The sequence below is a fragment of the Squalius cephalus genome (genome assembly GCF_949319135.1).
Source record: "Squalius cephalus genome assembly, chromosome: 13".
NCBI classification, from domain to species: Eukaryota; Metazoa; Chordata; class Actinopteri; order Cypriniformes; family Leuciscidae; genus Squalius; species Squalius cephalus.
Genome location: NC_137134.1, coordinates 25,581,034 through 25,603,466, shown reverse-complemented (window position 1 = coordinate 25,603,466; position 22,433 = coordinate 25,581,034). Strand labels below are relative to the sequence as shown.

The 22,433-nt window shown below is 41.8% G+C and overlaps 1 protein-coding gene and 1 long non-coding RNA gene across 2 annotated transcripts in view; both read right to left on the bottom strand.

The window, feature by feature from the left end:
• The window catches only part of LOC307169742, a 60,812-nt gene extending 52,497 nt beyond the window's left edge, over positions 1 to 8,315 (bottom strand). The window contains exon 1 of the long non-coding RNA XR_013823177.1: positions 8,252 to 8,315. This is a non-coding gene — a long non-coding RNA (uncharacterized lncRNA). The remainder of the gene's footprint in view (positions 1 to 8,251) is intronic.
• Positions 8,316 to 18,547: 10,232 nt separating this feature from the next.
• The window catches only part of LOC307169739 (uncharacterized protein), an 89,188-nt gene continuing 85,302 nt past the window's right edge, over positions 18,548 to 22,433 (bottom strand). Inside the window, exons 3-5 of the mRNA XM_079890534.1 lie at positions 22,193 to 22,315; positions 21,940 to 22,016; positions 18,548 to 19,693 (exon numbers count right to left, since the gene is read on the bottom strand). Coding sequence (XP_079746660.1) covers positions 19,658 to 19,693; positions 21,940 to 22,016; positions 22,193 to 22,315 — 236 coding nt within the window. The 3' untranslated portion in view covers positions 18,548 to 19,657. The remainder of the gene's footprint in view (positions 19,694 to 21,939; positions 22,017 to 22,192; positions 22,316 to 22,433) is intronic.

The window sequence follows — 22,433 nt, the reverse complement described above, 5'->3', positions numbered from 1 at the left end:
CTTTTTAATGTGGCTCTTCAGCTATCAGGATAACCATAAACTACATTAGCATTAAGCTAGCTTAGCATGCTAATCTCGTTAACATGATTTTGTGTGCTTATTCTTACACTGAAGCCTCTGCTCTGAAGCTTGGTAAAACAAGTCCTCTGGGTGGCGCAATCTGTTCAACCATGCGTCATGAATCCCGAACCGTTCCGGTCGTGGGTTCGAGACCAGTGTGGGGCGACTTTGGAATTTGTGTATAAAATTGTCATTTCAACTCCTTTATTATCTGGGTAAAAGCTGTACTAATGTTTCTAACACTGGGATTAGAAATGTGTTTTTTTCTACATTCTGTGTTTGTTCTCATCAGAGCTTTTGTTCATTTTGATTTCATCCTATCTGTACCTCTGAACCCATCTGTTCTTCATGTACATTCTATTTCTGCTGTTTTTGCTCTTCTGGCTCCGCATTGCGCTACAGCCATACTGTGCTACAGCGGCTTGGCCCCTGTATTGCTGCTTGCAGCTATATTAGCAATTGTTATTGTCAGAATAACAATTTTCTTCTTCTTCCGCCAATGGAAGTCTATGGCAGCCCTATGAACCGTACATAGGAAAATGAGGAAATTTCGCAAACTTGTAGTGATGCTAATGAAAAGTAATTGTAGCAATTTTTGAGTGTCTAGAACCAACTCTATAGCGCCACCAGCAGTTCAAAAATTCAACATTGAAATGGTTATAACTTTTGAACCCTTTGATCTAGAAAAATGAAACTTAGTACACCTGATTCATCTCATCATGCTGATCAGAACCAATATAGACCATTAAGACTCCGCCCATTACAGTAGAGGCCATTTTGAAAAGTACAGTATTCAGTTTTTTCGCTACTCCTCCTTCAAAATTGGTCTAATTTTGTCCAAACATATGCTCAAATGATCTTTGAACTGAGCCGGACAGAAATGACTGAACAGAATTTTTTGCTTTTCTGGAAAAAAAAAAGTTATGATGTCGCAAAGTTAACGAGGTCGACCCAAAATTGGTTCAGAGGCTGTATCTCAGCCAAAAATTCATCAATCGAAACGAAAATTGGTACAGTTCATCAGAAGCATGACCTGAGGTTCCATGCCAAAGTTGCAAACAGCGCCACCTACGGGTAATGAGATATGAAAAATTGCTATTTTGGCCAATAACCTTTGAACAGTTTGTCATAAAATCATAAATGTGGTATCTATGGATTCCTTGCATCATGCCGAATCCGTGGATACCGAATTATCCAAGATCGGATGAACCACATGTCCGCCATTTTTAATTTTGTCATAATTTGCAATAACTTTTAAACTGTTTGACATATCTTCACAAAATTTAGTATGGATGATCGACACAATGCCCTGAAGGTACATGAGAAGACTGAACACAGCGCCACCTAGTGTTCCAGAGATATTAGCTCTTTTGCAAAAACGCTTATAACTTTTGAAAACATTGTTCAAATTTTGATTTATTTACATCATTATGTTCCTTGGCTTATGCTGATTCCGTTGATATCTCATTTGTCATTTTCCAACAATGTGCCTATCCGCCATATTGGAACAAATGAAAAACAGTTTTTTCGCTACTCCTCCTTCAAATCTTGCTCAATTTTGTCCAAAATTTGATCAGATGTTCTTTGGACTGAGCCGCACAGAAATGACTGAACAGATTTTTTATATTTGCTACCGTTCCCGAGATATTCATCTCTGAAGTTGACATAACCTGTGTTTGTTACCTTATGCTAGTTAGCTTAGCATAATAATTGGTTAGCATGCAAACCAGATGCCATTCTTTCTAATGTTCAGCTTCAGCTATCAGGTTAATCATAAGCTACATTAGCATTAAGCTAGCTTAGCATGCTAATCTGGTTAACATGCTTTTTGTGCTTAATCTTACTCTGAAGCCTCTCCTCTGCAGGTTTTGTCCTCTGAGTGGCGCAAGTTGCTAAACCACATGTCATGATTCCCGAACCATTCCAGTCGTGGGTTCCAGCCCTGTGTGGGACAACTTTAAAATTTTGTATAAAGTTGTCATTTCAATTCCTTCCGGCTCTGCACTGCTGTTGGTGCTTAAATGCTCGCTGCGCTGCTGTGCTTGATGTACATTTACATGTATATTTTTTTATTTTGTATGTACATGTAAATATACATGTATATTTTTCTTTTTGCTCTTCTGGCTCCGCATTGCGCTACAGCCCCTTCAGGGGCTTGGCCCCGTATTGCTGCTTGCAGCTATATTTATTATTATTATTATTATTATTCTTCTTCCTCCTCTTGAAGTCTATGGCAGCCCTATGAACCATACATAGGAAAATGATGAAATTTGGCACACTTGTAGTGATGGTAATGAAAAGTAATTGTAGCAATTTTTGAGTCTCTAGGTCCAACTCTATAGCGCCACCAGCAGTTCAAAAATTCAACATTGAAATGGTTATAACTTTTGAACCCTTTGATCTAGAAAAATGAAACTTAGTACACCTGATTCATCTCATCATGCTGATTAGAACCAATATCTTACATTAAGACTCCGCCCATTACAGTAGTGGCCATTTTGAAAAGTACAGTATGCAGTTTTTTTGCTACTCCTCCTTCAAAATTGGTCTAATTTTGTCCAAACATGTACTCAAATGATCTTCGGACTGAGCCGCATAAAAGTACTGTCCCCGATTTTTTTTATTCTTCTCTGATCAAAAGTTATGACGTCGCAAACTTAACGAGGTCGACCCAAAATTGGTTCAGAAGCTATAGCTCGGCCAAACTTTGATCAATCGAAACGAAAATTGGTACACTTCATCGGAAGCATGATCTGAGGTTCCATGCCAAAGTTGGGAACAGCGCCACCTACGGGTCATGAGATATGGAAAATGCATATTTTGGCCAATAACTTATGAACAGTTTGTCAGAAAATTATAAACTTGGTGTCTATCGATTCCTTGGGTCATGACAAATCCGTGGATATCGATTTTGCCATAATGGGATGTACCACGTGTCCGCCATTTTGAATGATGTCATAATTTGCAATATCTTTTAAACTATTTGAAATTTCTTCACCAAATTTGGTATGGATCATCATTAGCATGGCCCGAAGGTACCTGAGAAATTTGATCACAGCGCCACCTAGTGTTCCAGAGATATCATTGTTTTTTGAAAAAACGCTTATAACTTTTGCTAACATTGCTTGAAATTTGATTTCTTTATGTCAATATATTCCTTGGCTTATGCCGATTTCAACGATATCTCATATGTTATTTATCAACAATGTGACTGGCCGCCATATTGGAGTGAATGTAAAACAGTTTTTTCGCTACTCCTCCTTCAAAATTGGTCTAATTTTGTCCAAACATGTACTCAAATGATCTTCGGACTGAGCCGCATAAAAGTACTGTCCCCGATTTTTTTGCTACACTGGAAAAAAAAAGTTATGATGTCGCAAACTTAATGAGGTCAACCCATAATTGGTTCAGAGGCTGTAACTTGTGAACAGTTTGTCACAAAATCATAAAATTGGTGTCTATCGATTCCTTGCGTCATGTCGAATCTGAGGATATCTATTTTGCCAGGATTGGATGTACCACATCATAAGCTATATTAGCATTAAGTTAGCTTAGCATGCTAATCTCGTTAACATGATTTTGTGTGCTCATTCACACACTGAAGCCTCTCCTCTGCAGCTTTGTAAAACATGTCCTCTGGGTGGCGCAAGTGGTTCAACCATGCGTCATGAATCCCGAACCATTGTGGTCGTGGGTTCGAGACCAGTGTGGGGCGACTTTGAAATTGTGTATAAAATAATAATTTAAATTCCTTCCGGCTCTGCACTGCTGTTGGTGCTTAAATGCTAGCTGTGCTGCTGTAATTGATGTGCTTACTGTGCTTGATGTACATTAAATTTCTGATGTTTTGCTCTTCTGGCTCCGCATTGCGCTACAGCGGCTGTTGCTTGCTCTGCCTTGCAGGGCTTGGCCCCGTATTGCTGCTTGCAGCTATATTTCTAGTTGTTTTTGCACATATTTGCCTTTTTCAGGTTGTGGATTAAGAGATTCTCAAAGACTACTTTTGTCAAGTTTTTTTGTTTGTTTGGTTGGTTTAAATGGTCATTTGAAGTGCCAGTTTTACTTTATACAGTCAAACCTGAACATTGTGTTAGAAAGAGAACAAATAGAAAGCATTTTGTTACCCATTGTTCTCATTATAATTTAATAAAAATGCAATTCATTCAGTCATACCATTTTTATAAAACCTTTTATAATAAACGTTTTCATTAAATCTATTTTTGTACAATTCAATGAACAGTAACTCATCTTCAAAAGGCAACAGCAATTATGAACAAAAAACTAAAATAACAGCAAAAAATATAATAATTATCAGTTAGTGTAAAATAGAGAAATAAAAATTAAAATAAGTGGTTTAAATTTCATCCTAACTATATTTACATATTATGTGCAAAATATTTATATAATAACTGTAATTAGTGTTTGTTGCATGTCACAGATCACAACTGAGTGTCTCTTACAAATTGTAAATTGTATATTTTATAAACAGGTGCTGCAATAGGCCTGGAGGTTGTAGGGAAGAATTCCATCCTTTGATATTACATCTTTTTTAAATAGAGCTTTGCAGGATAAAAAAGCAATTTGGAAAACACATCTCACATTATTAGTTAGTAATTATTAATTGAGTGACTAAAATATTATTATCATTGACCCATGGGGAAAACAAAGATACAGAATATCACAATTATTCCAGGGAAGGGGTGTCTAAACTATAATGAGGAAAGAAACAGGGGACTGTGCCTGAAAGGGTTAATATGCTTCCACTTTCCTGGGTAACTGCAGGTTACCACCCATGTACATATTTGCATATTTTGTTTTGGAGTGCTCATGTTACTTGGCTATTATACCATTTTACATCTACAAATGTTTTCTAAATATACTTTTGCAATATCATCCAAAGGTAACGGCTGAAATTGGTGCAACCAGTCTCTATTCACTTTCCATTGATAACGTTTAGTCTTTCTAATTGTCATATAATCACATTCAAGTTGAAACAAAGTTTCCCTCATTTTTGAAACAGAAATAAGTCCTCATCCCCATTGTGTAATGAGATGCATGAATCATGAATTCTTTCTTTATAGTCAACAACTAACAAGATAACGTTTATAAACCCTTTACACTCTCCATGGCAACAAAAGTGAATGACTCACCTCTATCAATTATTTCAAAAATAACTATATCATTTAAAACACTAGTCCAGAGGTAAAGTCTTTTGGACATAGGCTACATGTCGCTATATATCGCTAACTCCAACAAATTAATATCCAAACTCCATAAACTAATATTAAATAATGATGCAACTAGTTTAATACCCTCGACCAAATGGGAAAAAAAGATTTAGCTTTCTCCCTCAACACTGACCTCTGGAAGGAAATCTAACAATAGGCTACACTGTAAAAAAATTATATGGTCAATAATTTAAACTGGAAATCCCCAAAATTTACACATATTAATCACTGGATGGATCATAGGGATGGGGGAAAAAAGCTTTGAAGCTTTTCTCTGATTGTTTCGGGAAAAGATTCAAAGCATCAGGAGTGTTGATAACAGCGCCATCTTGTGGCAGGTTGAGTACAAACAATAGCCTGACAAAGTAAAATGTGTTCCGTTTAATTATAATATAATTAACATATTCTAGTGTGGCAATATATTCAATGTAACATCAACAATAATAAAACCAAAAGAGTTGTTTCAGTCAAGTAGGCTGTAGGCTATCTGGCTCATTTTGTGTGTTTTTTATAGCCTACTTGTGTCCTTATCCAGTGGAACAATCTTCTTACAGAATAATACTTTATTTCAAAATATAATCAAATATAAACAGGAGTATAATCATTGCCAAATACTTTCCCCAAAATTATGAACTATTGGAGAGTGATTTGCATCATGCATCAGATGATTAAAATGAGTTATAATCTAAGGTCAATGTCTTCAATCAAAACAAGCAAAAAAACTTGTAGCATGTATAGTTTGGTCACATACTTGGAGCTGAAAGCTGTTTGGGCAAAACAAAGCTTAGCTTTGTTTATTTTTTAGTATGTACCCTCACCTAGTTGTGAAGATTACCCACAACTTAACATTTATTATGCCTTTTCACAAATTAAAACACCCATTTACACAATTTCACTGTGTTAAAAAAGCAATAATAAATAAATAATAAAACTTTCCTCTCTTCACCAAACATTACACAAGATACCAGCACTTGTTCCACAAAAAAAAAAAAAAAAAAAAAATGTCGTCAAATTAATACAGTAGCACATTGTGTCCGGATTTTTGTAGAGTGTACCCTAGTACTTTATTGTATTTGAAATATATTCACCTTTTCAATAGTAGGCCTACTACAAATATACTTACAAAGTGTTTTAGGCCTACTATATGTTAAATATATTAAAAGTAAGCAATATTAGCATCATGCTTTTACCCATTTATTTTTACATTACATTACATTATAAAATATATAATAAACCTGTATATTGCTTTACTGGTATGTTTGTAATGTAGCCTACTTGTAACACACATAAAGCACACTTTAATATCACTTATGAAGCATGTAATTAGTCCCTACACAGACATAATTAAAGTATACTATAAGTATACTTGTTGTTGTATACTTGTTGTGTTAGCCCACAAAAGTACACTAAATACACTTATAGTTGTGCTTTACTACAATTTAATTACAACTAAAATATACTTAATACAAAATGACTTGTATCAAAATAGCACACTTCAAGTTAACTTCATTAACACACTTGAAGTATACTAAATTAGTCTTTTTTCCCCAGTTTACCCCATAAGAAAACAGTATTACCTGGAATTACATATGGTTTGTTGAATTATTGTTCTGGTTTTGCTCATGATAGATATGATATCTGATATGATCTATGGAGGAAGTTTGCAAGAAGCTTACATTCTGCGTGTACTCGCCAACCCCGTTTAGGCATTTACTTGCGGTTAATTTACTGGAATTTTTGTGACTGGCCAAACCCGTTTATTCAAACGGACATCTTGTGTGAACAAAAAGTTGTTTGCTTTTTTTGTTGATGTCAGATGAGGTTTAGGCTATAACAGCACATACACACACAACGATAGTCAGATTCAAAATAATCAACAATATGATGCTAGTTCGTAACTATTTTATATTTTATTTAAACAAATTGGTCCCTAAATGAATATGTAGGCCTACAATCTTATGACGCAGTGATATTTAGGGGTGGGGTTAGGTTTGAACAAGTACCTTCATGTATCCTTTTTTTCTAACACATCATACAAATTCATTAAAAATCACCACACTGTAAAACAGTCCGTGTTTTAAACAAACAAATATAAGTTTAAATGAGTTTTTTTTTCATGATTGGAACACAACAGAAGATTTTTTGAAGAATGTTGGTAACCAAACAGTTTTGGGTCCCCATTGACCTCCATATAATTCATAAAATGATAATTGTTATCATTTGTAGCGCGTGAATGTGTTTTTCTGAGCGTGACGCTCAGTTTAGCTTCACTGACACACGATCGCCTTTAAACCCTTAATTTCAAACAATGCTGCGCTATATTCAGTATTGGGGAAAGTTACTTTTAAAAGTAATGCATTACAATATTGCGTTACTGTAAAAAGAGACTAATTGCGTTAATTAGTTACTTTTCATGAAAGTAATGCATTACTTTTGCGTTACTTTTTACAAGGAAATGCAAATTCACGCCTGTACAGTAAAGGCGTGAATTTGCATTTCTGGATTGAAGAAGAATAGGATGCAAGGGAAGAAAGTTCAACACTTTGTTGAAATGAACACTTACTATTTAAAAATGAAACAGAAATGTGATGTTTATCTTAAGTCATTATTGTGAAGTGAATCATGAAGGTCAGCAGCAAAGACATTTGGAAAGTAATTTGAGTCAGTTTTGACCTCTACCTTTTTTAGCACACTCTCTGAAACTTTTACAAAGCTGTCACTGGGAATCCCCTTTCAAAGGGTACACCTTTGTACCTAAACAGTTAATATTAGTACAAGGTAGGTTATATATTGGTACCAAAGTTGTACATATTAGTTTTTTTAAATAACAGTGCATATTGAGCTACAACTTGGATCAAGACTCGGAGGCAAGCAGAAAACACAGCAACAAACTCATGACATATACTTTCCACAATAGTCTACTCTTAAAAAAATGTGTTACTTTTTTTGAAAAAGTGACTAACCTGATATCCAGAGCGCTGTTGCAGTTTACCTGATCCCATTCTCTCTTGTGTTGCTTGTGTACAGAACTGGTTTCTGCTTCACCTGCGTGACTAATGACAGGTGTTGAACTGGGAGTGTGTGTTGAGAGGAATGTTGCCCATAGCTGCTGTAGTGAAAACAACGCTTCAGTTACTATTATTTCCGTCTATAACGTCCTTAAATTAAAGAATTGCTATGGGGATTTGGTCATTGATGATTTACATAAGGAGGAGGACCATATTTGCATGCCTCTCGACGTCAAAGTGTAAAATAAAACACTTGAACAATCTCACGTTGTGTTTTTGAGCTGTTCAAAAACAAGATGGCCATAGGGCTTGCATAGACTAGTCGAGTAGTCGATAGATCGACTACTTCAACCACTAGTCGACGCTGTCGGAAACAATCGACTACTCGAGCGTCTATTAAATGAATTAAAAATGGCGAACGTCACCAACAGACACCACATGTCAGATGTGTGGAAGTATTTCATCAAGGACGACAAAAATATTGTAATTGGCCAACTCTGCAAGAGGCCGTTCACATATTGCGTCTAAAAACAATAGGTTACTGTTCGTAACCCCGGTTCTCTGAAACATCGAGTGGAGAGATCCACCTATGGGAAGGGCATCCGCACCTGACCTCTGCAGAAGCATCCAATTGCACCAAGTCTGGCCTAACAGACAGAAGCGTGTGACCAATGCCCGGTAAGGGACCCGCCCCTTACCAAGCGTATAAAACACTAGCACGCGCTATCTTACCTCAGTGAGCATATTCGCTTCTCGTGCAGCAAGCGGGGCAAGCTTGGTGGATCTCTCCACTCGATGTTTCAGAGAACCGGGGTTACGAACAGTAACCTATTGTTCTCTTTCATCATCTCGTTTCGAGATCCACCTATGGGAGATATAGACAACTCCCCGATTGCCCAATACACTACAGTGAGGCCCTGAAAGCCAGAGGACGGTCACCTGGAAGGCGGTGCATGACACGTCACAAGGTTAAACAGACACATAGCAACAAGAATAACATGTGGTAACATGCATTCGTGAACAAACCTGCCCCCACTCATAATGGTGAATACCTGGTGCCAGGTGCAGGTTAGAACATGCTTAGTGACATTAAAGTGCTGGGCCAGGCACTTTGGGGGGGGGGGGGAGGGGGAGGGGGAGGGGGAGGGGGGGAGGGGGGAGGGGGGGGGGGCACGAAGAGCACGAAGAGCACGAAGCTACAAAGAGCCTACCCCCAGAACAGAATGAGCTACCGGAGTTCTCGTAACATCGAGCCGGTAGTATCTGACAAACGTATGGGGAGAAGCCCAGCTTGCAGCGGCACATATGTCCTGCAAAGAGACTCCCCTAAACAAAGCCCAAGAGGCAGCCATGCCCCTAGTGGAGTGAGCTCTGATACCCTCTGGAGGCTGCACTCCCTTAGACTCATATGCCAACGATATAGCTTCCACGAGCCAATGAGAAAGGCGTTGTTTAGAAATGGGGTTCCCTGAGTAAGGGGGGGCCCAAGAGATGAAAAGCTGGTCGCTTTTTCTAAACGAGCTGGTCCTGTCCAAGTACGCCCGCAGGGCACGTACAGGGCACAACGCGTTCAACCTCTGCTCCTCCGTGGAAGAGAAAGGAGCTGGGTGAAACGCGGAAAGCTCAATCACCTCACATGTAAACGCCGAGGAGCATTTTGGCATAAAGGCCGGGTTAGGCCTGAGAAAAACCTTATCTCCACTGAAAGAGAATTTAGTGCACGAGGGATGAACAGAGAGTGCATGCAGATCACTTACACGCTTGGCAGATGCCAGTGCCAGGATCAGAGCTGTCTTTAAAGACAATGTCTTAAGGGAAATGCTTTCCAGGGGCTCAAACGGCTGATGAGCCATCGTATCCAGCACCATGGAGAGGTCCCACTCAGGAACTACTCTCCTGGGTACTGGAAGAGCGCGGCGTGCGCCCTTCATAAACCTACGAATAAGGGGGTGTTGCCCCACCGTAGTGCTGTCAAATCCCACATGACATGCAGCGATAGCCGCTAAATAGACCTTAATCGTGGAAAAGGATCTTCCCTTATCCATAAGATCCTGTAAAAAGCATAAAATGTCAGTGGTAGAGCACAGATATGAAGTTAACTGTCCCCCTTCACACCACTCTTCGAACACCCGCCACTTACAGTCGTACAGGGACCGTGTCGAAGATGCCCTGGCCCCCTGAATAGTGGCCACCACACGTGGGGGAAGCCCCAACGCGTTTAAGTTGGCCCTCTCATGGGCCAGGCCCAGAGGGCCACCCTCTCTGGGTGCGGGTGGTAAATTTCCCCGTTCGCCTGGGATAGCAGTTCCGTGGGAAGTGGGAGGGGCCACGGCTGGGCATACAGCAGAGGGATAATCTCTGAGAGCCACGGTGCCTTGGGCCACCTGGGAGCTATCAGAATCATGGTCAAGCTCTGCTCCCTCACCCTGGCCAGAGACGGCGTTATGAGGCAAAGGGGAGGAAATGCGTAGAGCAGCACGTGCGGCCACGGATGTGCCAGTGCGTCCACGCCGAGTGGGGCGTCCTCGTCCCGTAGCGAGAAGAACATAGGACATTGGGCATTTTCGCGCGAGGCGAAGAGATCTACGGTTGCCTGGCCGAACCTCCTCCACAGTAGATCCACTATCTGAGGATGGAGGCGCCAGTCCCCGTAGAGAGGGTTTCCCCTTGACAAGAGATCTGCGCCCCTGTTCAGTATACCCGGGACATGTGTTGCCCGTAACGACAGAAAGTGCCGCCTGCTCCATACTAACAGCTTGAGAGCGAGGGCATGCAGCTTGGAGGAGCGCATCCCCCCCTGGCGGTTGATATATGCTACGGCTGTCGTGTTGTCGCAGCGCACCAGCACATGTTGGCCCTGCAAGCGGGACAGAAAGTAATTCAGAGCTTTCCACACCGTGAGGAGCTCTAAATAATTTATATGGGCTGAGTGAAGTGTGCTTGGCCACACACCATTCACTGTTCTGCCCTCTTGCGTGGCTCCCCATCCTGTTAAGGATGCATCTGTCGTCACTACTTTCCGCAGCATAATCGCCCCGAGAGGGGTCCCATGCGCGTAAAACTCCGCATTCCTCCAGTGGCGCAGCGCTGCTGTGCACATGCGCGTCACTTTGACAGAGCGGCGGAGATCGCGTAAAGGGCTGAGGTGAAGGGACAAAACCCACTTCATAAATGCCCTCATTCTCAGCAGGCCCAAAGGCAGGACATGAATAGCCGCCGCCATAAGACCCTGTAACCTGAGGCATGCGCGATAATGCACTCTCGCTCCTTCCCTGAATTGTGTGAGGCAATTCATTAAGGAGAGAACGCGCTCTTGTGACAGACGCGCGCGCATCGTCCCCGAATTCAGCTCCAGCCCCAGAAAAATAACTCTCTGCGCGGGAGTGAAATTGCTCTTGCTCACATTCACTCTGAAGCCGAGCGCCGTGATGTGCGCAAGTACACGGGCAGTGTTTTGCATGACGATCTCTCTCGAATCGGCTATGATAAGCCAATCGTCTATGTAAGTCAGGATTTTGAGCCCCGCTATTCTCAACGGGGCTAACCCTGCCTCCACACACAGACAAAATGTTCTCGGGCTGAGAGCTAGGCCAAACGGAAGCACTGTGAACTCGTAACATATGCCTTGAAAGGCGAAACGAAGAAACTTCCTGTGTGAAGGATAAATGCTTATGTGGAAGAAAGCATCCTTCAGATCGATCGATGTGAACCAATCGTTGTGTTTTATTGCACGAGAGAGAACGTTGTGGGTTAACATTCTGAAATTGTATTTCCTTAAATGTTTGTTCAACACTCTGAGATCCAGAATAGGACGAAGAGAGCCGTCTTTCTTTGGGATCAGGAAATAACGGGAGTAAAAACCCTGATGACACTGATGCGGAGGCACTACACGCACCGCCCCTTTCTCGAGAAGAGAAGTTATCTCGTCTCTTAGAATGTGCGCGAAGCTCTCTTCTGTGTGAGAAAAGATAACCCCGTTGAAACGCGGAGGTTTCCTGGCAAACTGAAGCCTGTACCCCTTCATTATAGTGCGCATCACCCACTCTGGGGGCGACACAGACTGCCAGGCTGTCACGTGTGACATGAGGGAGCCCACACTCACCAGAGAATTGCTTAGGGCTGGCAATACAACCGGATTGTCCATTTGTGATACAATGGCGCCATCTAGTGGACAACCTAGGGGCGACATGTAGGGATTTTGAGGAACAACAGCACTGGGCAGAGCTTTCGCTCCCAGAGTTAGATAATTCTGTTGTTTTTTATTTTTTATTTTTGAAACACACACGGGGATAACCTTTATTGAATGTGTGAGAGGTTGATTGTGCAAACAGTGAAGAGACTGTGGTAGAGCACTTTTCAACAGTGTTAGGGCACTTTTTGACAGTGAATTTCCCCCTAGTTCTGCTCCTGGAAGCTGGGAGGGGAAATTTTGTATGGACCGCACCTGAACTTGTGACAAGTCCGTGTTGAACTGAGGTTGGGCACCCGAACGAGGGAAAAGGGGCCCTCGAGTTGAGAACTTCCTCTTTTTGGGTAAAGGGGGGGGGGAAACTCAAACCTGTGTCCACTGGGCTGGCCGCCCGAAAACCTGGACAGAGAAGCCCCTGGGGCTGCGCATCAGGTATGCCTCTTCCTCTTCCCGTCCGACGGGGTAGAGTTATTGGGCTTTTTCGCTACGGCAGCAGCGAAAGACGCCTTACCCCAGGGCTTAGGAGGATGGTTGGGCTGCTGGCTGGGCTGCTGGCTGGGTGGCCTGTTGCGAGCCTTGGGTCTGGCCTGGTACGGTCGTACGGTGGCCGGGGCCTGAGGGGGCCGTGCGGGGGGCTGAAGCGGGGTGGCCCTTCTAGGCAGGCACAGTTTAAACGCCTCATCCTCCTTTTTCTTGTCATCGCACCGCTGTTGCATAAGGGCAACAGCAGGGCCGAAAAGAGCCTGGCCTGGTTCCACCGGCGCTCCTGCTATGCGGCGTTTCTCGCTGTCGGGCAGACCAGAGAGATTGAGCCAGAGGGCGCGTTCCCCCACGACGGATAAGGCCATAGAACGTCCGCCGGCTTGGACGGCCTGGCGGGCGTTGCGAAGGACCAGATCATTGACGGTGACGATCTCCTTCCACAGCGTCGGAGATTGCACGCCTTTCTCCAGGTGCGAGCTCATATCCTCCAGCAGCTCCGCCTGGTAGGCAGAGAGGAGGGAGGAAACATTGAGAGCCCGAACCGCGAGGGCCGAGGCCTTGTACGAGGCCTGGAAGACAGAAGCTGAGAAGCGGTCCATATTACTGGGGAGAGCTGGCCTAGGGGGGGCCAGTAATCCTCCCTGCGAGGGGTTAAGGTGTCTGGCAATCGAGGGTTCGATGGTGGGATGATCGCCCATACCACACGTTGCCATGTCCTTCACCTCTAGACCCGCTAAGCCGTGCTTAAGATCCAGCGGGTCTTTCCAGTAGTGGCGCATGTGCTTAGCGCACGCGGGGAGGACCGGCATGAGCTGTTTCCTAGGACCGGGAGGGGGCCCCAGGAGCTTGCCGTCATACACATCCCTCTCTTGGTCAGTGGCATTCTGGAGGGCCGGCCATTCGATGCCGAGACGAGCGGCCGCTCGCTCACACACCTCGAGAAGGACCCACGCAGTGTAGCCGAGCCGCTAACCGGGGCAGCTTGGGCGGACGGGGTGGTTTCCTCGTCGTCCGAGCCCTCAAGTATAGCGGGGTCCTCGTCCTCGCCTGAGCCGGGCGGCTCATAGTCGAGCGAGGAAGCACCGGGAAGAAATTCCTCGAGTAAACACTCAGACTGGTCGGCCCAGCTGAGAGAAGGCAAGCTCTGGGAGGCCCCCGGAGCTGCAGCTTTTTCACCTACTCCCACATCAGAATCGTACTGATCATCCGCGCTTTGGGTGGACGCAACCTTAAGTCGGCGTCGGAGAAGCTTCCTAGGCAGGGCGAGGCAATGGCTGCAGTTTTCCGGAAGTGAAAGCGCCTCTTCAGCGTGCTTAAATCCAGTGCAAACCACGCAAAAGGGATGGGTGTCCCTCGCGGCGATGAGTGAACCGCAGGCGGCAGGACATGCGCGCGACTGCGGATCAGACGGGTTAGCAGGCCCGGAGGCCATACTAGCAGCTTGTTTGTGATCCATGGGAGAGGTGAAAGCTAAGACGCAGGCGGGCAGCCTGAGCGAATCCAGGTAGCGAGCGTGGGTGGCTTGCAACCGGAAAACAATCGCAACTGAACGTAACCGATTGACAATCACGCCAGGCGGAGGCTGATCAAAAAGATATATCCTCCTGTTGACTGTAGTGAAGTCAGCGAAACACGTTGAGCAGCGAAGCAAAGAGGTCGCGAGAAGCGAATAACAACTGAGGTAAGATAGCGCGTGCTAGTGTTTTATACGCTTGGTAAGGGGCGGGTCCCTTACCGGGCATTGGTCACGCGCTTCTGTCTGTTAGGCCAGACTTGGTGCAATTGGATGCTTCTGCAGAGGTCAGGTGCGGATGCCCTTCCCATAGGTGGATCTCGAAACGAGATGATGAAAGAGAACGTGTGGAAAGCGGCCGTGCCGCTGTCTCCTACAAGCGCTTGCGCGCCCATGACGTCTGTCGTTGCTATGCAACTATGAACTGCGGTCTCAATGATGACGACGAAGTATCAGCAAATGATCAATTGATTTCTAGCCCTTCCATTAGCTTTACTACTAGATATAGCCTATTTCTGGAAATGAGAAGGAAAAACCCGCCTGGAAAAACTAGCGCACCACGTTGCTTTCATTATGAGCGCGCTCACATTTGAAATAACGACCTTGAGCGCAAAAAAGACGCGATATGTGAACGGCCCCTAGAAGCAGACGTCTGAAATGAAAGGCAAGAACGGCTATTTATTTGGCTTTAGACTGTTACATGAAATTTTTTAAATGAAATGTCATAATTATAATGTTTTGAGAGTTTACTTATGTAATTGTTGCTTTAGGCTATGAATTAATAAATGTTTATTGATAAGATCTAGCTATTTCATGTCTTTTCATTTACAGTAGCATGAACCACGAGTAGTCGAGTAACTCGAGTATTGTTTTGATAAGAAATCGACTAGCAGAAATCAGTAGTCGTGCAACCCCAGTCACCAACTTTTTTGATATATTTATGAACATGTAAGTTTTGGTTTTGTCTGTGACCTGTTTGAGGGACAGTGTGTTTTTCTCTATTGCTTATATTTTACAGATACAAAAAAAAATTTTGTGGTCCGGCAGAAGACCAATGAGTGTTCACTGTGATATGAAGCTGTTTCTGTATGCTCCTCACAGTAACCATTTTTACATTTATTCATTTTTAGCTGACGCTTTTATCTAAAGCGACTTACAATTGCTATATATGTCAGAGGTCGCACGCCTCTGGAGCAACTAGGGGTTAAGTGTCTTGCTCAGGGACACATTGGTGTCTCACAGTGGATTCGAACCCGGGTCTCTCACACCAAAGGCATGTGTCTTATCCATTGCGCCACACCACCCAACCTAATGGTAATAAGTACAGGTGAGAATTGGAAGCTTGAGTCAAGTTAAAGGAGCTGTATGTAAGATTGTGGCCAAAACTGGTACTGCAATCACTTTCAAATTACTGTAGAGCAGTGTATCCGCTCCCCCTCCCCCCTGACTCGAGGTTGCCAGATATGCTGCAGGAACGTAGGCTGCTACAAGGAGCAACAGCTGTGGTAAGAGCAGCAGAGCTGGCAACCCGGATGCCGAAACACACTTCTGACTTCGTGATTGGTAGATAGGTGGAGGGTGGGGCTTCAGGCCAAAACACAAGATGACAACATCAACATCAGTTGAGGGCTGCAAGTTCACTTTTTAAATGACAATATCCTGGCCGTACTACTGTTGTCAGCGATATAAGTATTTGAAATGAACATGATTTCTTAATGTCTAGTGACATATCAGGGCCATTTTATGATTAATTGAAATACATTTCTTACATACAGCTCCTTTAAGTTTAAGTTAAATGTTTTTTTTTTTTCTCTCTCTCTCACTAAAGGATATTAACTTCTGGGTTGTTATTAATTTCCATAATGCATATAAACAACTGAATATTTTAAATGTAAAAGTAAAATTTTGCCCATTTGAATAAAATGATGTGAATTATGTAAATTAAGCTTTTCTGTCCCCCTTGTGGTCCATATAAAAGCAATAACATAAAGTTTAACAGACAGGGTTTAAAATTAAGTTACGGTTAGGCCTTAGTTCAGTTAGCGGATTTAAGTAGCTTTTTTTAAAAGTGCATTAAAAAAAACATAACTGGTGTGCATCTTGAGACCAAACAATGGCACTGACATATTTTAATATACACTGCTCAAAAAATAAAGGGAACACTTTTTAATCAGAGAATAGCATCAAGTCAGTTAAACTCCTGGGATATTGATCTGGGGTGCGTTTCCCGAAAGCATCGTTAGCCAACTATGGTCGCAAGTTCCCTCGTTACCAATAGAGTTCAATGGACATTGCGATGAACTTGCGACCATAGTTGGCCAACGATGCTTTCGGGAAACGCACCCCTGGTCAGTTAAGTAACAGAGGGGGTTGGTAATCAGTTTCAGCTGATTTAGTGTTAATGAAATTAACAGCAGGTGCACTAGATGGGCAACAGTAAGACAACCCCCAAAACAGGAATGGTTTTACAGGTGGAGGCCACTGACATTTTTTCCCTACTCATCTTTTCTGACCTTTTTTCCACCAGTTTTGCATTTGGCTAGGGTCAGTGTCACTACTGGTAGCATGAGGCGATACCTGGACCCTACAGAGGTTGCGCAGGCAGTCCAGCTCCTTCAGGATGGCTCATCAATACGTGCCATTGCCAGAAGGTTTGCTGTAACATAAGTAACTTTATCACTATGATTATAAACAAATATGATGGCTTTTAGTACTCACTATCAAGCTAGCATATCGATACTGGTAAAGTTTAAAATATATTTTGTTTGATTCGGTAACGAGCTATATTTAGGCTATAGGTAACGAGCTATATTTATAAGGCAAAGCTAGGTTGCATTGATACACGTTTTTCCATTACCATCAGTTACACTGTGATGAAGGTGAATTTCGTGTAAGAGTCATAAAATATACGGTGTTTTGCATGTAATAGTTTCCATGATGAAAACATTGTTGACTCTGATGAGGACTAACGTTACACTCCGGTGACAAGTACCGCATCGTCGGTTCGAGGACAGGTCCGGGGTCGAGGGCGAAGCAGAGGAGGTCGTTCAAGAGTGCGGGCAGGGTCCGAGGAAGTAGTTTAGTAAAGTAGCAAAGCTGGCATTGGTACTTTTTGCTGCATTTTCTCAGCCATTGTGCCGCAAACTCCTGCTTACTCGGTGTAGTGAGCTGAATATTTCCGGGAACGGTGACATGTGATGAGTGCACGCAGGGCTGTGCACGCAGTGGTGCTCGGGCACGAGACATGAAGGCATCTGATTGGTTCTTTACATTCGCACCGAATGGCAGTGATTGGTCAGAGTTTTTACTGTCCTACAGCTGCTACAGAGGTCAGATTTTTTTCATTCCTTTTTCTGAACACATAATGTATTGACTACTATCAGAATGGAAGGACCATTTCACCCAGTATATAAAAAAAAAAATTTTCTGAACAGGATTACCTACCCTACCTTTAACTCTGGTCCCTAAGCTATATCTACCTTGTTAACTCGGCGTCCTCTACGAAGTATTGACTCACCCCGCGTTTCATGTCTGAGCGCTCTCTGGTTTTTCCTGATTGTCCGTGTTACTGACCTTTGCCTGTTTCTAACCTCTCTGACTGTCTGCAGCCTGCCAAGTGACCGTCGCCTGTATCTGGACTGTGATTCTTGCCGCCAGCCCTGAACCTTGCATGTCTCTGGTTTTCCTTTTGTCTGCTGCCTGCCCCGATCCGAGTCTGTCTCTGACCCTGAGTTTAGCCACAGCCCTGGGCTCCTGCCTGGACCTGTCTCCTGCCTTTATATTGAATCAGAATAATGCTTAATCACACCAATTGCCATCCTATTTGCTGAACTGTCTGTTTTTTTCAAACATGACTTTGTGTGTTGTGGAAATGATCTGAAATCAGTTTTATCTAATAGGACACATTGCTGTCCTATTGTATATACATACAGTGCACATGGTGAAATAAAGCAGTGAATGGTGGATTGGGTCTTACTGTGACAGTAATTGGTGTGAATCTCTCATGGACTGATGGCGACTCATAATAAATTACAATCTCTACCACAAGTGAGGACACCATTTCATCTTGTAGAAACTGCTTTATTCCACCAACTCATGAACCATTTATTTTCATTACATCCACAATGAGTTATTTTATCTTCGTGGCATTTAGGGTGAGATGGTTGTCACTGAGCTCTCAACTTTATTATATATCTGCATTTTTTTAAAAATATACAAGACAAGCAGAAACAATTAAAAACAACCTAAAAGTATCATTTAAAAAAGTGCCTTACAAAATTGAACACTGGTTTGGTTGGATCAACCTCAGCAGCTTTGATCTTGAGAGAGAAAATAAATAAATAACACTGAGTTAACACTGACATCTGTCTCCACATCCCAATGAGTGAATGTATGAGTCACGGGTGGTTGCTAGCAGACAGATGAGGAAGACGTATACGATTACATTCAAAAGTTTTCTTCTATACAGATCCAACAGAAAGGCAAACGGATCGCAACACACTTAACATAGACAATACTGGACACTGAACTTAAACAGAACAGAACATATATATATATAAATACAGGTGTTAATGAGTGTGACGGCACACCATGAGTGCACAGCTGAATGTAATTAGTGTCCATGACAACAGATGAGTGATGAAGGCATGTGGATACAAAGCATGGGACAGTATGGGCAAGCTAATGCACTTCAAGAATTCAAGTAAGCTTTTCGTTTGGCGTTATTCAGTACATCTCAGTGCAAGGGATACAATAATATCTTCTTTACAAATAGAACCCCCATTCCCCATATACTGTATATTATATTGCGCCGGAGCACCACCTGAGTCTTCTCCTAACATTTGTACCAGTGATGCTTGATTCCACTTCTCACGTCCTGCGCAGACGTCAACAGTGCAAATGGGTTGTAGTGTAGGTTGCCAGACTGAGGTCACATATGGGTTGAGATTTGTATGATGTGTTGATTGTGTGAGTAGGATGTTTCATACAAGATCTGGCAACTGTACAACCTAGTAGTTCAGTATATTGATGTGATTATTCGTATGACGAGGTTTGGGTCATACAAATTACGCGAGTTCCCCAGATGAAAATACAGAACGGGAGGGTTGCAGGAGATGGGTGTGAAATATGGGAGACTCCGGGAAAACGTTTCTGACCGTGTTGACAGGTTTGATCATCAGACTTCTTGGTGCTGTTGCTGAGGGGCTGTTTGCTAATGAAGAAGGAAGAGAGGCAAATGGGAAAAGATAAGTGTATACAATTATAAAAACATTGCAAGTGCACCACAATAGAAAAGAGGTTTAACCCTCTGATGGTCTTTTTTTATGTCTACACTCGAGTCCTTTGGGGTCTCTAGAGACCCCAGACAATAACATTTAATTTTATAACAAGATAATAGTTTTTTTTTTTTTACAAATGTAATTTTATTCTGTTTGTTAATGTTTTTACTCAACATTTGTGCAGTTTTTGGAGAATTTATGATATTTTTTAAATTTCTATAAATAAATAAATAAATAAATATTTAAATAGCCTTTTTACAAAAAAACAGCATTTGATGTAAAATTCACTTTATAAAAGACCCAGATTTCTAACTTTCATTCATGGGGATAACATGGATCATTTTAAATGGTTTAATGTGACATTTATGCCCATTTTTTGGAAAATGCAGTTTTAAAATAAAAAATAATCATTTTAACCACTAGATGGCTATAGAGCTCCAGTATATGCTATTTGCTATTAGACTACCTGAAAGATATCTTTTCACAAGTTGGATTCAGTTGGATTCATATCTAAATATTATAAAATCACAATTATAACAAAAATAAATATTTTTGTCAAAGTTTAGCATTTTTTGTACCAAAAAAAACCCCAGTTTTTCAATAATGTTACATTATGATCAGAATCAAACCTGAACAAAATGTTACAAAGAGAAATGTTGGAGTCTTAAGATTTTATCATTTATTTCAATCATTTATTTTTAATCTAATTCTAGATTCTAGACACACACAATTGTGTGTGTGTGTGTGTGTGTGTGTCTGAGAGATAAAGAGAGAGAGAGTGTGTGAGTACAAATTGTCGATGTGCCAGTGTCACCACACCACTTTATATTTGTAGTGGTTCCGCATTTTGGATGATTTTATTTGACAAATGTTCCTGTGTGTGTATGCGTGCGTGTGTGTGTGTGTGTGTGTGTGTGTGTGTGTGTGTGTGTGTGTGTGTGTGTGTCTGAGAGATAAAGAGAGAGAGAGTGTGTGTGTGCACATTTTTATTGTGGTACTGCATTTTGGATGATTTTATTTGACACATTATAGCCTTACAAATGTTCCTGTGTGTGTATGCGAGTGTGTGTGTGTGTGTGTGTGTGTGTGTGTGTGTGTGTGTGTGTGTGTGTGTGTGTGTGTGTGTGTGTATGCGAGTGTGTGTGTGTGTGTGTGTGTGTGTGTGTGTGTTTGTGTGTGTTTACATTTTCAATGTGTCAGTATCACCAATTTATTTTTGTGGTGGTACTGCATTTTGGATGATTTTATTTGACACATTATAGCCTTACAAATGTTCCTGTGTGTGTATGCGTGTGTGTGTGTGTGTGTGTGTGTGTGTGTGTGTGTGTGTGTGTGTTTACATTTTCAATGTGTCAGTATCACCAATTTATTTTTGCGGTGGTACTGCATTTTGGATGATTTTATTTGACAAATTATAGCCTTACAAATGTTCCTGTGTGTGTATGCGTGTGTGTGTGTGTGTGTGTGTGTGTGTGTGTGTGTGTGTGTGTTTACATTTTCAATGTGTCAGTATCACCAATTTATTTTTGTGGTGGTACTGCATTTTGGATGATTTTATTTGACAAATTATAGCCTTACAAATGTTCCTGTGTGTGTGTGTGTGTGTGTGTGTGTGTGTGTGTGTGTGTGTGTGTGTGTGTGTGTGTGTGTGCACATTTTTCAATGTGTCAGTGTCACCAATTTATTTTTGTGGTGGTACTGCATTTTGGATGATTTTATTTTACAAATGATAAGAGAACAGTTTTTATAGTCTCAAAAATGTATTCCTCTATATGTGTGTGTGTGTGTGTGTGTGTGTGTGTGTGCGCTTGTTGTGAGCAAAATAATTCAGCATTGTGGATGCTTTTTGAATTGGTGGAAGTGTGCCACTTTATTTCTGTCATTTCTGTCGATGTGTTCTGCGTTGTTTCTGATTTTGATGATGAATTTTGTCTATTTTGATTGCGGGGTCTCCAGAGACCCCGAGGACCTCAAGTGTCACAAATTTTGTCACGCTAACATAAAAACAGATATCATTCCGCTTCATTTTTTTTTTTGTAGATCTAGAAAGTGTTAAGAGCCGTAGAAGGTTTCATACCATTTGGACAAAGGGAACATTTTTTTTAATTTGAGCAAAAGTCATTTGCGGGTCAAAAAGACCCCACGGACCATCAGAGGGTTAAATAGAATCATTTGGTACATTTGATTCTTCCAAAAACTTTAGTTGAAAGAATTCCACTTGACTCCGACTCCAACAGGAACTGGTTGTCACTGGACCTGTTTTACGATAGTAAAAAAAGAAGAAGAAAAAAATCATTATTTTAAATACCAGCCCATACATTTTTTTAACAAAATCAATTAAAATAAGAAAATTAAATTAAAGAGGAAACATGATTTTTGTAGGGGGAAAAAGTTATTTTTGTTGTACCCTATTAGTCATAGGTAATACTTGCCTGTTTGATCTTCTTGTCTTCTCTTCCTCCAACAACAGAACAGTAATATCCCTACTGTGAGTGCAGCCGGAACCAGGACTACATACATCGGCCATCGTGAGGGACGACCTGGTGCAGTAACGGCTAGATAGATGGATACATATATCATTATACATATATTATTATATATTATTATGATCATATGTAGGCCTTTATTTCATATAAACTTCATTCAAAAGACATTTTTAAGACCCAATTAATA